The sequence below is a fragment of the Glandiceps talaboti genome, chromosome 10 (genome assembly GCF_964340395.1).
Source record: "Glandiceps talaboti chromosome 10, keGlaTala1.1, whole genome shotgun sequence".
Classification (NCBI taxonomy): domain Eukaryota; kingdom Metazoa; phylum Hemichordata; class Enteropneusta; family Spengelidae; genus Glandiceps; species Glandiceps talaboti.
This window is the reverse complement of record NC_135558.1, coordinates 19,121,499-19,139,117: the sequence shown is the minus strand read 5'-3', so window position 1 is coordinate 19,139,117 and position 17,619 is coordinate 19,121,499. Positions and strand designations below refer to the sequence as shown.

Below are 17,619 nucleotides of genomic sequence, written 5' to 3'. Positions count from 1 at the left end.
TTAATTATGGTAATTTGTACCTAATTATATATTTGTAATTAGATTTGATTATATATAATCAAATCTAATTACAAATGTAGATAATTTTAGCAACTTATTGTAGGCTCCTAAGTGAAAATAAATACATTCATACATGTACATGTATGCATGGACAGTACATGTAAATATGCAAAACTATAACATGGTTAACAATTATTCCTAGTGCATATTTAGCAGGCTCATAGAATACATGTACATTTTGTACATGCTTGTGAGTGAGCTCATACTGTAGGTTGCAAACATCCAACCTGTGTCTATGTTTACAACATGTACAATGTATGTCATGTCCTCGGTAAAAGTAAATTGCAGCAATATTGTTTCTCATACATGTAGTTGTGTAACTTATAGTAACCTTATATCAGTTGGAGAATACATGTATGTGAGTTGTGGCCGTTGATAATTTTGATAAGTTGTGATACATAGACCCTACATACATGTACATATGTGCAACTAAATTTATATGCAGATTGTAAAACAGCTATGTTAGCCATAATTAATAGTATTGATGGTTGGTTGTTTGCAGTACTGTACTGTACATTAGGCTATATATTGCTGTAGTGTTATACAAAATGTACATACATGTAGTACATGTTTTATGGCATGTGCTAGACACACAGCTAGGCATGTACATGTACATGTACCTTGAGTAGACTCAAGAGTGTCTTGTATGTGACCGTGAGTCATGATTACCTACATAACTAGTCATGTGTTGATGAGCCAACAACCTACATGTCCACATGTACATTGTGTTCCTAGCATGTCAATGGCAGACTCCCAAAGCTCTCCAATACCAATATCAAATAATTGTTTTCTATTTTTCATTGCGTATGATCATTGATATACATGTATATATACATGTATGATATATGTATGATGTGTATTTAACAATTACCTGAAGAAGACAATCTATTCGTTCTATTTTTTGCCAAAACGTTGGAAATAAAGAAATTTTACCAAAGACAAACAGAACTTGTTTACTTTTCAAATCCATAACAATGCATTACAAATGAAATTTCATGTCTTTATTTCCATCTAGTAAGACACTGTACATTTGCATGTAAACATTTCGAGAATTTCTTCAAAGATCATCCTGTACATTGTAAATAGATTCTCTGCATTCAGATACATGTATGTCATTACAAGTATTCTAAGTCAGCTGTCAAAATGCTACAGGTCCTTGTTTTGAGATATTGCCTGTATTGTTGTGTGTGTTTTACTAACTATGATTAATAAAGTGTTAGATATTTTTACTGCTGGCAGTAACACAGTGTATAACTCATAACATGCAGACACAGAGAATGTATTTATAATTAGTTTGAGATTGATTGTTTGTCTGTCTAACACATCATAGCCTGACTAGACTGCAGTGTCTGTTTTCTGTGAATATTAATTTCCCAGCGTGTTGTTCAGTGTTGTCACATACATTGTACATGTAGTAATTACATAGTTTTAATAACAATAATTGCTGGCACTATTTGCGATATGCTCTGGCATACATACATTGTACAATACACATCTCTATACATTAAATTGAATTTGATAAATGCCTGCCTTTTGTGAACAACTCAATCATAAATTTCACTGCACCTTTTGTGAAGCATTCAATCATAAATTTCCCCCTTTTGTAAATTGCATACTGCACTGCACTACACATGTACATGGATGTATGTTGACATGTTGTTTGCTGGCAGTAAAATGTTACTGTAGTGTTTTATACATTTATAATGACATACAAGTAATTGTTGTTTTTTCTATATGCCTGGCGTACATGTATATAGATGAAAAGATATCTGCTACTGTGGTAATGGATCTGAGTGTTTAATTTCCCAGTGGACACTCGATAATGTGGTCATGTTGTTTTGAATTAGATAGAGTTGGACAGTTATAATAAAAATTATACTGTTATTCTTTTGTATAATTTACTATATACATAATGGCCTAGTTGAATTGGGATTAACATTTTTAGTCATGAAAAACAGTTTTCTGGCAGATTTGCAGAAAGGGTTGACCCAGAACAAAAGAATAATCCGATGTAAATCCCATTGCTCAACTGATAACATAATACTGATGTGAGAACTTGGGACCGAAACCTTGGCCTTCTAAAAAAAAACACAGAAATGTCATGGCTTCATCTTCTGATATATTTGCAACTTTTGTAGACTATCAATATTAGATATAATTTAGATATAATTTGATGTGTGTTCATCAGAGTTCTTGTAATAATAAGAATCTTTATTCCCAGAAATATATCAAATTAATGATCGCAATTTTATAAAATGTATTTATCATGGGAAAGGGAGACGAAAAATAGTTGTCTTTGCAACTAGTTGAGCCCCCCCCCCCCCCCCCCCTACAAGCTTGGGAATTACTAAGTACTGGGTCTGCTGATTAAATTGAATGTATTCCAACATTAAAAATTATAAAGAATTTACAAATATATTTATATAAAAATAAAACAACAAACAAACAAACAAACAAACAGAACAAACAAAAGAAGTGAAAACTTGACCTACTTAAATATACAGTGAAAGGTTACATGACAATCAGTTATCAATCTAATTATCTATGAATATGAAGTATAACTAGTTTACACTTATTGGAGATAGTTTTTGAATTCTTTTTTCAAATGACTTCTGCTTAGCTTAGCAGTGTATGTATATATTGTACCCCAGTGCAGAGATAAAACAGGATACAGTATACCATAAAAATATTTATTGTACAAATTTGAGCGAATATTGTGTAAATACAAATTACAGTACTCACTGAATTTCCATGTTGTGAATAGTAAGTACAAAATATTGTCATATGACATGAATTACAAATTTAATCAAAATGCAAAAAAATTCAATTGCCAAGATTCATAGAGAGATACAAATATGTAGTTTCCAAGTGTTATTTATGTCACTTTTCTAAGATTACTTTGCCGTGATAAAATAGAATGTTCCAAAAACTTAAAAGTATTATTTTATTAAACAAGTGTGAGCTATTAATATGCAATGTGATACGCAATAAAGTTATGTATTCTAAACAGTAGTGCAGTTAATTGCCATAGGGATTACAATCTTAACCAAAACACTGCAAATGTAATTTTAAGACTAAAGTTGTACCAGGATAGTACTTGCATGGTTTTCGTGATTCTAGTTTATAAATTGTATCTTTTCTTACTTAATGCTGAGCCATGGAAGGTGCTTATGAAAAACAATGAATGTGAACACTTAAATGTCTGTATTCATGTACATGTACACTTACAAAAAATTTCAAGTAACATGTTGAGTTTGTTCAATGTTCAGAGGTTTTGGCTGGCCAAATGTTGTATATTTCCACCAGCCAAATACAGTAATTGTACCACCCTCTTCCCTTTTCAGTCTAAAGGCTATCTTTGGCTTGGAATCTCTCCTGAGTGAAGAGAGAGAGATTGAGACTTGAAGACACAGATAGCCTCTGGACTATTCCCTTTCATACATATGTAATGTCAGAATTTTCCCAGAGACGCCTCTATAGATTTCTGACTGCTCACTACAAGTTGAAACATGTATATCAGAGAATAGAACTATAGATTTATAGCTACAATATACTCTCTATATGAGATACTAGTACATTTGTACATGTATAACATCTACATGTATTGTAGATAATAGATTTGTAGACCTACATACATGTACTCTCTATGGGGTATAACATCTTTTGCAGAGAATAGAATAGATTTGTAGCTACATGTACATGTACATTATACTCTTTGCAAGCTGTAACATCTATTGCAGAGAATAGAACTATAGATTTATATCTACAATATATTTGTATGCTCTATGAGATATACATTTGTAACATCTATTGCAGAGAATAGAATGATAGATTTGTACATGTAGCTACAATGTACATGTACTCTTTGCAAGCTGTAACATCTATTCAGAGAATATAACTATAGATTTATAGCTACAATATACATTGTACTCTATGAGATATAACATCTACATGTATTGCAGAGAATAGAATTATATATTTGTAGCTACAATGTACTCTCTACAAGCTTTAACATCTACATGTATTACAATGAATAGAACTACAAATGTACATGTGTACATACATGTACATTATACATGTATACATGCAGACACAGGAAAATTTGTATGAAGTTAAATGCTTGGTTTAGAATAGCTTGTGTACTGCTATAAAGGATGTGTAATTGTTTTTGTATAGCTTATATCACAGTTTGACCCAGGGTCACAGATGATACAATTCAACTCACTTTTCCTTTTCATATGCTGTGTAAACAGCTGTTCTTGCAATAAAAACTTGCGATAAGGCAATACAATAGTGTTGTAGTAGAGATATCCAGAATAGCTTTAAGGCAGACACAACATTCTAGTAATAATCTCCATTTTTCTTTCTTTCTTTTTAGGCCAGGGAGTCTCCTGAGCCAACATTCGATATATCAAAATGTGAACTCAACGATGTAAGTATTACTATTTGAATACTTTGTTAAGAAAACCCATATATTAATTCACCTGTGCGTATGAAATGAACAAGTCTATGAGTGTGTCACTTATTTGGTTCCTTATACAGTATACATATACAATGTAATATGTGTATGTGTATGTGTATATCATAATGTTCCTTTCCCAAGGCCAATCTTACTTACTTCTATGTCTCTTGTGACCAAACTTACCCTATAAATCTTCAATTTAGCAAAATCATAAAAAAAAATTGATATCCTCTGTTGCAGGATGATAACAAAATGTATAACCTCACTGATGGTAATTTAGATATGACAACTCCACAAGTGTGTGTCTGGGTGAAAATTATCATTCATTGCTGAAATTTGGGGCCTGAAATAAAAATTAAAACAAATTTATGGTTGATAGTTTTGTACTGGCTTTAATTGCCTTTTCTAATCGAAAGCATTACCAACCTTTACATATACACATTCACTTCCTATTTGTAATTTTTTTTTGATAACCGACTGATCAGCTCGTCCTGTTAAATGTTTTACAAATATATGTTACAATGAGAAACATATGGTTGCCCTAAGGTGAATGATACAGTCCGATTGTCAGCCAGGCATTTCGTAGTTACATTGTATATCTTCCCTTGAAGGAAAGTCATACATTGTCTGTATCTTGTAATTATTTATATGGAAATAGTCATGTAGCATTTAAATAAACATGGTAGATGAACGAACACGTCATTAGTTGAAGTCTAGTTGCTGTTTTTTGTTTGTTTTTTTTTCCAAAAAAATCAAACTCTTTGGATGCAAGTCAAATTTTCTCTAGCCTTTCTTAGTATTCTTTTCGTTCTGTTTTTCCTTGTGTACTGTATACTTCTTTGTTTTGTACGTAAATAAAAAATTTTTTAAAAAAAACAAAAAAAAAACATGGTAGATGTACAATAATTGACATTCCTACAAATGAGATATTATGTGTCAAGGACCTCTGCAAGTTAGAAGCAACTGACATCTACCTTTCTAAAGATTGTTATCATCCGTACGTGATAATATACATATTACAAATTAACAAACAGGTTCTCAGATCTAGAATGAAATTTTTCTCTCCCCCCTCCAACCCCCCTCCATTTTGAACCAGAACAACCCCCCCCCCAAAAAAAAAAAATGATGCGGGAAGGGGGGGGGGGGGGGCAACCTCCCTCTGTCCTGGAAACTGGAGAAAACACTAAGAATGTGCTGGTTCAGTTTGGAGATTATAATATAAAGTAGTCATTCATCAACAAACTCATCAGCTTTTTGTGACTTTCACCTCCCAACATACTATTGTAGTCAGAGACATTGGAGTGATTCACCATTTCATTCAGTTATGGAGTCTTTATACAAACCTTTACAAATATTTTAAAAAGTACATTTTTAATGATATCTTACTGTTTTATGATGAATCAAATATTGCCATCTGTATCAGAAGTACTAGTGTTCTTGTTAGTGTTTGGGAACCCTGTTAACAGAATGGGTGAAATGTGGTAAAACTTGCATAGTTTCCAATACATTGTATCATAGTTTTGGCAGGGAACCTCAGTAAAATGACAGGGGAACTCAAGTAGATGTTACCTATGTGCTTACCACCCATACTGTGGTTTTGAATACAGTTTTGATATGTTTAATCCATAGGTCCCGAGTGGAGTTTTCTCTCTATGCAAAGTTCTCAGGAAAGAGGTAAGGACATGTACAACAGTGGCAGTCAAGGTTCCAGCTGACTTGCAATAGACACACACTAACACTATTGTTTTTGTGGCATATTGATATACATGTAAGGTATATTGATTGATTTTACTCAACAGCAGGGTAGCATTTCTAAAGACTTCCGTGAGCTTACTGTTACACTATCTTGATTACAGGGTGATTATATCCACATAACAGAGCAAGGGTTATCACCCACTTGACTCTGTAATCTACTTCATTGAACAACAAAAGTTATAGTACAGGTGTTGATCATAGTTAGCCGAAACCTCAATTGCCACTGTTGTATTTTTGTCAAAAAATCAGCACTTGCTATAATACTGATATCTAAGATACATGTATGTTGATCTGAATTTTAAATTGATTTTCAAAACTTAACTTTCAGTTTATGTCGTAGCATTTTAATCCCTCTGGGCTTTAACTTGAGATCATTTGTATAGAGACAGATACCTCCTGGGTAGAAAGAGAGGATTAAGAAACCCAAAAAAGGCAAGCATGATTAAAAATTGGAAAATTTGCAGATTTTCAAAACTGAATCCATATCAAGTATTACTTCAAAAAGAACTACTTTGGTACATAATACTGAATTGATATGAGAATTGAAAAAGAAATAAACGATGCAATAATGTACACAGAGAAACATGACTACCCATAATTGATTCCATGACAGAATCCTGCAATACTATTCTATTAAGAGGGCGATATCAATATTTCAATGTAGGGTAAAAAAAATAAATTCCTATACTTGGGCCTAAGACCCCCCCCCCCCCCCATCTAAATTGGCCAATTGGCCAAAATTGAAATAGCTTCAAACCACACAATTTCAAATCAGTATGTACATTTGTAGCAGTATGTAGTGAATATAAAGCCAGTATGTAGTGAGTAAAGAATAGTTCTTTTGTTGACACTTTTTAGTGCCATGCATTTATAGCAAAAATTCTTCCATTTCTCAGTTGACTTCTTTTAAAGAAATATTTGTATTTAGGGTTACAAAACATCCATTAAAACGTAAAATCGATTTTGTAGGATGAGAACTAAAATAGTTCACCCCCCCCCCCCCAAAAAAAAAAAGGTAAAAGAATGTAGATTTTTATCCTACATTGAACTATTGATCTCGCCCCTACATGTAAGTCAGCTGTGATTTCTTTTTACATGTTTCATATGCATCAAAATGGCTCAATGTTGTCATGGTTTATTATGACATCCCATAATATGGATTTTCATCCAAATAACAAAAATGGTTTATTTCCATATTGGAAAAGATGGGCCAAATAAGAAAGAAAACAATGTAGTTACAAAGCCCAATTATTGTGTTTCATATATCTGTTGTTTTATTGTGAATCAAAAAATGTGTTAGTTCAAAATATAGAAAAGCTTAGTCAAAAAAAAAAATTAGTTAGGCCCAAAAATAAAAAAGAATTGTTTCTTGTCAGGATATTTTGTCTAATGGTACAACAACATGAATTTTTTTAATTTTTGTAATTGTCTAATCTGTCACTCAATCTACTTTTTATGACAGTTATTCTTTTTATTTAGTACTTTAGAGCAAGTCTGTATGTGGGGCAGATGTAATTTGCTTGTTCTTGATCAGCTCTGCAGTAGTCTTCACTGAAGCAGCAATATTAATTTAGGGGCAGTTATTTTTGTGTTTTCCCCTGGATCTGCAGACTGCATGGGCTGGACAAACGCGTAACGTAAAAAAAAAAATTGACATGGGGGTACATGTATTTAATATTTAAGTGATGCGTGCACTGACCAGAAACAATTCTTTTTTTTATTTTTTGGCCTGACAAATCCAAGTTGACAGCCATGTACATGTATTTCCTAAAATAACATCCAATATCATTTACATATCCCTTTCATGGATGCATACTTTGCATCATTGCTCATAGCATGTTGTTTTAATGATGCCAAAAATAGACAAAATATTGATTTTCAAAATGGTAATAGTCAAGAAATATTAATATTTATATGGTCTTCCCATTAATCCTAGTGGTGTCTTTGTAATCCATCTTAGCTACGATGAAGTGAACATTGGATTATTTTTTTACTTCCAGCTAGATAAAAATACCACACTTGAAGTAATACCTTTTTCCTGCCTGTGAGTCATACCTGATATACAAATGTAAATAACTGATACAGTTCTCTCTGTGTATTTACTAATGACAGGCGTTACTGCTTCATGAGAACTTCCTAATATCATTGAAAACTGGTGGCAATCTCAAAGACCTTGCCAACTTGAGGGTGAGTCATACATGTAGATTGTTGATAGCTCTTTGTAAAGTTTACTCTCTTGTTAACCTTGGATGAAAATACTTCCATAAAACCTACAGCTAAAGTGATGTCGGCTTGGTGTTTCACTCATGTGATATGACATTTAATACACACCCTCAGACAATTTTTAATGAAAAAGAAACAATTACATAGGTACCATGGACGCACAGTGGGGATGTACAAGGAGTCAATTTGAAATATTCATTATCAGTTAGAAAAGAAATAATTGCAGTCATTAAAGACATCCAGTCCATGTGTAATGTTTTCATTAAAACCTGTTTTTACTGCACTGTGATAGAATAGCAATGCTTATCAGTGTTCAATGTAATTGGGCAAAGGATCCTGCTGTGTTTACTGTGTCTTTAAAGGGACATGGTCTGCAACTTTTGCGTATTTCTTTGCATTTTTGTTTCCTTTTTAAAGGTTACTTATATTATACCACTTACTGTAACTTGTCTAAACAGCGGTTAGTCACTGGCAAACCTGTACGCAATAAACTGCTGTGATACGATATCTGATTAAATGGTACGTTTTTTTAATCGACCCCTGACCCCGTTCAAACGAGTAACGTCGATGTTCGAACGCGAGAATTTGACCCGGTCACCTAACGGTTTTGGTTTGAACGCAAATATGCGCATGCGCACTCACTACGACCTCTTCAACATGGCAGACACCCCAACAGATGCAAGGTCGTCCAACTCTTACGGATCGCGGATTCAGCCAGGAAACGAAGGAAAACAAAATCGTCCATCGGCAAAATAAATATATTTGGACAGATCGACCGCTGGAAAGCACTGAAAGAGGCAAATTCGCTACAATTTCACTGGAAAGTCGCGGAGTTTCTTTTAGACTGGTAAGTTATATAGAGCTGTAACTGATACGCATTTCCTGTCTGTGAATGACACATGAACAGCTGAGTTGTGTTTACATTCGTGTATTGACGCATTTGTTGAAATTTAGCGAGTATATCACTCACATGCAAGGGTATTTTAGAATTGAAATCTTTAACGCAGATACAGTGAATAGTTGTTTGTTTGTGACACCACATTTACGTTTATGACATTGGCGAAAAAGCATGAATATTTGTTTGTTTGTGACACCACATTTATGTTTATGACATTGGCGAAAGCATGGCGCACGCTCGTATACTTTTAGTAGTAGTTATAGTACGACTAAAATACACACAGCTGCAAACATGTGATGTTTTGTCTTTGTAAAATGATGACCCGTTGCTTATGTAACTACTAATTGTGGTAAAATTGGTGACCGGCTGTCCAAACCACAATGTACAATACTGCATTCTCACAGTTGTATGTACAGTAGAGTTGATGTTCTATCTTGCTAGTATAGCTTGTAAGAATGATAAAGACAACAACCACCATTGTAGTGTACTATTCTTATTTTGATCATAGTACAATACTATAGCATACATTGATGTCTTATATGAACAATAACTTAGAGTTTTAGAAATACAAATGTAGTATTACATATTAGTGCACCAATATTTTGCTATCACTAGTTTTTAATACTCCAAAACTCAAATTCTGGAAGAAGATAATTTTGGTGTGTTTACTTGACACCACTCTAGAGCTAACGCGTAAATGTTAGTTTTGAAAATTATGAGTCTAACGTTGGTATTTGTGCTTATTTTCCTTCCCTAAACATTTCAATATTTTCTGTTTTTTGAGGTTTTGTTTTTCTAAATGTCTAATGTATTATTGTGAATGTTTCCAATTTTACACAGGTACTATGATCATCAACCCAGTAAAGGCAGAGTACTTGCTGAAGGAAAAGATACATCACAGCCAGTAGCCAGTACTTCCCAAGCTACTACAGGAAGAGTTGGCCAATTTCAACAGATCAAGTATGTATAGAGAATATGAATCATAATTTTGATTTTAAATTATTACACAAACTATTCTGCCATTTATTATCTAACCATTATTCTATGCATAAAACTGAAAGTTACAACCATGTAGTTTAATAAAACCATGCACAGTTTTTAATAACTGTATGAACAGTATGTTTATTGTATTCAGAAGCAACCAGCAATATATTGTAAAGTGAGGAAAACATTTCTTTACATGTAATTTAATGTTTTATTTTTATCAATCACATTTTATAAATATTGCTGACTCGGATATCTTACTAACGTTTTGTATTTACACAAAGCTATGGCACTCAGAACATTAGAGTAAATACAATGTAATATTGAATTTGTTTTTACATTTTTGCAAATCATGTACAGTTTCTTTCAAACCATATTGATATCTTTTTATCATTGTTAATGTGTACATTATACTCTACATTTTAAAAAAATAGACATATTTCATTTTTGAATTGGCTTCCAACAATATTACTATTATTATAGTGTGTGCATTTTGTGCTCATTGTAGAAGTGGATGCACAGTGCCTCAAACATCAACACAACAACTGGTCACTGAGGTGAAGGTGTGCAGATGTTGGGTCAAATGAGTGGTCCAGATGTGTCTAAATTTTTATCAATGGAATCTGATAGGTAAGATTTCTAGTTATACATAACATATGACATACAAATGTACAATGTATTGTTGTCAAATATTTCTGTTGCTTTCCCATGTTACCAATAACAGACCACTTTGTCCAAAATATCACTGGCATGAACAGTTATCAGACTTAATATTCTTAGTAATTTACTAGCCATGTTGTGGGTTTGCATTTAGCAAGGAGGCAGTTTAGACGTGTATGTGGGCATTAAAAAAATTCTGGCTGTTACATGTATTCTTAATATGACTATTTGGATCAAGTCATACATGTAGCTGTGAACACGACTACAGGTTGACCAATGTTTGTTGCATCATTGAACATTTGGTTTTCTTTCCTTCACAGGGGTTCTATCATGTCAGGAATTAATGTGTTATATCAGAAATCACCTGTAGTAGTACAGTTGTAAATCCTCCATCAAGAATGTACACCTGACTGCAACTTCCTCCCAGGCACAGGCAAAAAGTGAAAGGTACATAATTTATGATGATCAATTGCATTTCATATCGTACATATGTGGAAATACATGTACATTGTAGATACTGGTAAAATACATACAAATGGTAATGATTATTTTAACATTCATAGCGAACATGAACATGTTATATTTATTGGTCATACAACATGGATGTGCTTCTTTGTATTTTTACCCTGTTCCTCATGTCTCACAAATTCTGTATTTTACCTACAGCACCTGTCGAACACAAAGTGCAAGTGCAAGATTATGTCAGAATCATTCATTGATCCATTTGAGAAAGTTCTCACATGATTACTTACCACATGATGTACAAGCTTGCGTTACATCAGATTCATTGCAGATTACATGGTTATACTTGCCAAATAGTTTGTTGTGTCTAGTTGTACATACAAAGAACTGGTACTAGGAATGTGTCATTATGTTACATATCTGTTTTATTTCATTTATCACTAACAGGTTTCTTTGAAACATGCTGAAAGTAATGACTTAGAAGAGTCAGGTGAAGAAGATTCAGACTAGTATGAACCAAGCTTCAATATAACTATGCTGTGAGTATATGTACATTGTATGAAATTTATTTTTGAAATGATATTGACAGTGTACGTGTACATACAGTGATGTGGTGGAGTAGAGTGAATGTATTTGTTACTGCGTAGGGGGCAGTGAGCATGTAATTCATCGATTGATCAATCAATCAATTGATTGATTATTATTTGGTTGAATGATTAATCAATTGAATGATCAATTTTTGTGGTGCAATATGACTTATTTTATGTTGGATATTGATCAATTCACTCATTGAATTTTGTGGCGATATAAAACTCACTACAATTCTGCCAATGCGTTTTCGGAGATAAATGTTGACACGTAGGAGATTTTGAGGTAGTCTACAAAGATATCATGATGAGACGACGCATCGATTAGCTGAACAATCTAGACTGCATCATTATTTTCGAAATGTTTTGATGCGTTTTAAGAGTCACAGTTCAAGATTAGACGCCTTCTTACTATCCATGATTGCTTGTGTTACTTCTGATGACCAGTTCACTCCTCTTGTTGCGGCCATGTTTGCGAATGACTATCTTAAATTCTTAGTCGCTAGGCTCATGGGTCACTTTCTCAATGGTAACAAGGTCAACATATACTGTAGGTGAGGGTGTCATCTGAGACAAGGTATGCTTTCACACTGCCTTTAGCACCTTCTTCAAATGTTTGTCTAGTGTGATAATCTCTCAGAAGATGAGAGATAAAGCAAACTGTTAATGTGAGTGATCTCTCGCCAATTATGAAATTAATGGTGTTTTAATTTAGATCAGAGGAGAAGAATGGATATGGCATCTTTATTTAGTCAATATAGAGAGAATTACATACAACTGAAAGAGAGAAAAGTAGATAGGAAAAGAGAACTAAATGAGTGACTTGATCAATATCACACACAAAATAATTTTTATTGCACCACAAAAATTGATCATTCAATTGATCAATCATTCAACCAAATAATAAATCAATCAATAAAACGATCGATCAGTCGATCTATGGATCAAACAATTACATGTTCGCTGCCCCTGTGGTTAGCGTTAGAGGGTGATTCACACGATAAATAATAATTGTCAATATTTTGTAGGGATGATGGACATATAGAGCCAGATGATGAAGATGCTGAACACAAGTCAAGTTCAAGGAATTCAACATGTTCAAAGTGATGAGGACAAAGATTCTTTGCTCAGTGATACTATGTGCCTTGTGTATCTGAAGCAGTTACTCAGCTCAAGCCAGAGTTTCCTCGGTGTGCACAGTAGCTGACTGCAATGGTGAAATCAATATTTCTAATGAATTCGTTGGTTCTGCCTTATACTTGAAGTGGGTGAGTATATTGGAGGAATGACAACCATGTAATATTCATGGTGATCTATATTTCAATCACCGATATGATGTTGACTTGGGTTTTGATACTACACCATCCTAATATACTGGAGTGCTTTAAGAAATTGAAAGGTATGAATGAAACCTATCACATTCTCAATATGTGTATAGGACAGATACCAATGATCAAAGTGTACATACTTTTGGCATTTTACCAATCTTTGTTAGAACCATGGAAATGAATGTATTTTTGAAAAAGATCACAAGTGGTTTTGTTTCAGTTTTGAAAGCAGAATTCCTATTGAGGTACATCAGGCACTGTACTCTATTCAGTAGTCAAATCACCCTACTAACGTTGATATAGTCCTTGTGTTTATGCTGTGATCGCATGCTTGACTTCATCCCTACTGACGTAGATATAATCATTGTGTTTAGGTTGTGATCACATGCTTGAATTCATCCCAAAATTGTAAAAAATATTGTGTTTAGCATTACTGTAACACGCTTGATAGGAAAGTATTGAATAATCATGTGTTCTAGCTATCATTACTAGTTAAACCTTTGATGCTATTTTCAAGTTATTGACCGTGTCAATTTTAGACCATTACTGCATGCTCCATAACCAAACAAAGAAATAAAATTAAATTGTATGTTTTCTGTGTACCATGTACCAATAAGTACAGCTAAAATGATGTAGGCTTGGTGTTTCACTCATGTGAAATAACTGTTAAATGCACACCCTCAGACAGCTTGTAATGTAAAAGAAATAATTACATAGCTGCTGTGCAGTGTGATGTAGAAGTAGTCAAGTTGAAATGTAGATTATCAGTTAGAATATAAACAACTGCAGCCATTAAAAACCATCAAGTCCATGTGTAATGTTTTCACTAGAAGCCTGCTTTTACTACACTGTGAAAGAATAGCAATACTAAGGATCCTACTGTGTTTGTTGTCTCTGTTATTGTTAGTCTAGAGTTTAACTATATCTAGTTCTGTGTCAAAAACATAATTTTCTATGAGTGAATCACCAAGCCTACATTATTTTAGATGTAAATCAATGTGATATAACAAAGCCAATAAAGGTTGTTGTGTGGTTTCTTATTCTCACAGAAATGTCAAGCTGAACATGTTGAGTATGCATGGTGCTCACAACCAATTTTGAATAGGCACTTCCATAGTGGAGACCTTACATGTATATACTGTTCTGTGTATTTGTTTTCAGGACAACTTCAGACCTGGAGTCTTTTCACCAACATACATTGAATGATTGATGTACACATCTAAGTGCTCAGCAAATACACCACCTGTTTACAGGGCAAGAAACTTGCTTGCAGCTCTAGATCACAATGTACATGTTGACAGAGATTTACTGAGGACAAGGGAAGGAGTGATTCGGTAACAATAAATAGTTCTCTTTTAATATAAACATATATACATGTATCAGAAATATACTTAGTACATATTAATTAGGTAAATCATGTCAAAGGAAGAAGATTGGATGAAGTCTAATCTGGTACAATATTTCAATACAAAGATTATCCAGTCTAGTTAACCACTAAGACAGAAATATAGAGTCTCATCAATGTCAAAAAGTGTATTCAAAATGATACACACACACACACACACACACACACACACACACACACACACACACACACACACACTACTATAATGAACATAGATTACAACACTATTTGACCAAGCAGCATATCACAAGCTGTGCTGAACTACCCACTTGTGATGAGTTTTTCTGTTGAAATGTACAAGTCTATCATGTAATCACTATAATAAAAAAATGTCAATCACGTAAATTTGGCTACACTCAAACATGGCTTTCTACTTGACACAACACCAAGTATGCACAGAGTTAACATTTTTCTAAGTGAAGCTGTTAGTTTTGTGTGTGTGTGTGTGTGTGTGTGTGTGTGTGTGTGTGTGTGTGAGATATGTGTAGTAGAATAACTAAGGCAATGATCAAATCTGTTATAATAATCACCAGGGAGGGAAAGATTTGTAGATATGTTTTGAACAGCTGGTGAAAGACAAACTCGGAAGGCTGAGAGATTTGTGTTGAATGATACACCAAATTATAGTAGCATGCCTGCAGCACTGAGTCTGCAACTTTAGTAACTCCTATCTACTGTCCTGCTAGTAATACTAGGTGTGGCTAATAGAATAAACTGTAAATAGCACAAGCAGGATAGTAGACACTAGCAAAATTGTAAATCAAGTGCCATACACAGGCTAAAACTGCATTAACATGAATGCTTATTGTAACAACAAATTTTGTCTCTTTTCCTGTATTATGAATTTTAGCCACCACAGAGTATTCAAAAAAAAGTTGTAGATGGGCTATCACACCTCTCAAAGTGGAGAAAACATACCCACATTTGCTTGCCTTGAAGAAACTAATAGTGGACACAAGACTACTTGACTGACAAGGAATGAAGCAAAGGAAGGAACTGGAAGCCAGTGACCCTAGATGACTGTCAAGAAATCTTGCTCCCATATCTCCACCCCCAACAGCATCATTGGTAGAAATGCAAGTGTCAAGGCGACCTTGATTCACTATGCATTCACTGAAGTCTGGATGGTCTAAATCCAGTGTATGTTAAGAATGGGTCAAGGTATCTGTCCCTTATCACCCAGACACAACAGCTTGGAGCAACAACATGGTTGCCAACCCCTAGTCTACCATGTTGCCAAAGAACAAAATTTGTGTAAGCAGCATGCTGTTGGCATCATTGTTATCTTCAACATCATCTACTGCAAAAATTCTTGTCGCCATCTTCTGGCTATTGCTAGAACAGCCTCATTTGGTACAAGAAAATTAAAGTCCTGTAAAGGAAGGGAAAAAAATAGGTCTTTTTTTAGTTTATATGGAGGACAATGTCTAAAATCATGAGTTGTATGGTATGAAATAGGACATTTTGAAAGGAAGAATAGTGCAGTTCTTTTGATTTTCAACTTTATAGCAATAAGTGAATCCATCCATAATGCTGCACATACTTCATGTACATGTACATGTTTATTTGTTACATTCAATACATTTATGCAAACTTTGGTTTGTGTAATCTTCATAAACCATTCAATTGATCCAGTTTGATTTGTTTAGATGTGTTATTTTGGTTGAATCACAGTTCCAATGTTATCATCTGCTGTCATTTGTGATGTAACCAGAGACTACTATTCATTTGTCATGTCATTCTAATTTAGCATGATTGTGAAAAGGTGCATGGCTGTCATGCAGCATTCAAAAGGACACGGCCGCTCACAGTATGATAATAATTTTTAGGAAGTGAGGCCCAAATTTTTTCTGATGTCTTGTCAGTATTTTCTAGGGTGTACTGCAATGGGCCATACCATGTATCATCACGATATGATTACCAACAGGTTGTGACATCACAGGACATACTAAGGGAGCCATCAGTATTTACAGGTAGGGTAGGGCCAAAGGAATCAGGGGGTGGGTCACATTTTACAAACCTGTTCTTGGGGGTCATATTTTGGATAGTAATGTTTAGGGGAGGGTCACATTTTACAATATGTAGTTTTGTGACCAAATTTAAGATTAAATGATTGTCAATTTGTTTTGTGTGTTTTGAGATGTAAAAGTGAGATGAACACTCATCATTTACTTTTACGAGTCTTTTACATGCCAAAGTACAAATACATATAATGTAAGAAAATTGTCTATAAAATGATGCATTTTATTGATTGTACCATCTCAGCTTATCACTCAAAATGCATAAAGCACTGGCAACTATGACAGTGTTGTTACATATGGTAACTTTGTGATCACCAATATTAGTGCTCTCAGAACTGATACCACAAAATTAGTGTTGAATCAAAGCTTTTGTATCGCTTGATCTTTCGTATGAGTGCTTGAGCATGACAATATGATAGTTCAAAAGAAAACAACAAGGATCATGGGACGAGTTGATATCTGTCCGAAAACAGAGTCTGTCCAAAAACTGCAACAGTGAGTGTATACATATAATGGGAAGATTGATTAACATTCAGTTTATGGAATTGTCATGGGGAGGGTCATGTTTTACAAAATGGGACAAAGGGGAGGGTCACTTTTTACAAATGGGGGGAAGAGGGTCATGTTTTACTTAACAGATCATGTGTGATTTCCTCTGGCCCTTCACCCTGTCAATACTGAAGGCTCCCTAATTTGGGAAGCTTGTATGTACAGATCCTTAATAAGCTGTACCACTCCACCTTGTTTCACATTTCTTTGGGACAGGTACAAACA

General features: G+C 34.0%; 1 protein-coding gene and 1 long non-coding RNA gene across 2 annotated transcripts in view; both read left to right on the top strand.

The window, feature by feature from the left end:
- Positions 1-17,619, top strand: part of LOC144441044 (E3 ubiquitin-protein ligase LRSAM1-like) — a 39,327-nt gene that overhangs the window by 2,813 nt on the left and 18,895 nt on the right. Inside the window, exons 2-4 of the mRNA XM_078130554.1 lie at positions 4,439-4,492; positions 6,152-6,196; positions 8,390-8,464. Of these exons, the coding sequence (XP_077986680.1) occupies positions 4,439-4,492; positions 6,152-6,196; positions 8,390-8,464 (174 nt within the window). The remainder of the gene's footprint in view (positions 1-4,438; positions 4,493-6,151; positions 6,197-8,389; positions 8,465-17,619) is intronic.
- LOC144440906 (uncharacterized) lies at positions 9,076-15,690 on the top strand. The gene is made up of 8 exons (XR_013481218.1): positions 9,076-9,347; positions 10,239-10,358; positions 10,891-11,012; positions 11,363-11,489; positions 11,952-12,043; positions 13,120-13,359; positions 14,581-14,753; positions 15,675-15,690. It is a non-coding gene; the product is annotated as an uncharacterized LOC144440906 (long non-coding RNA).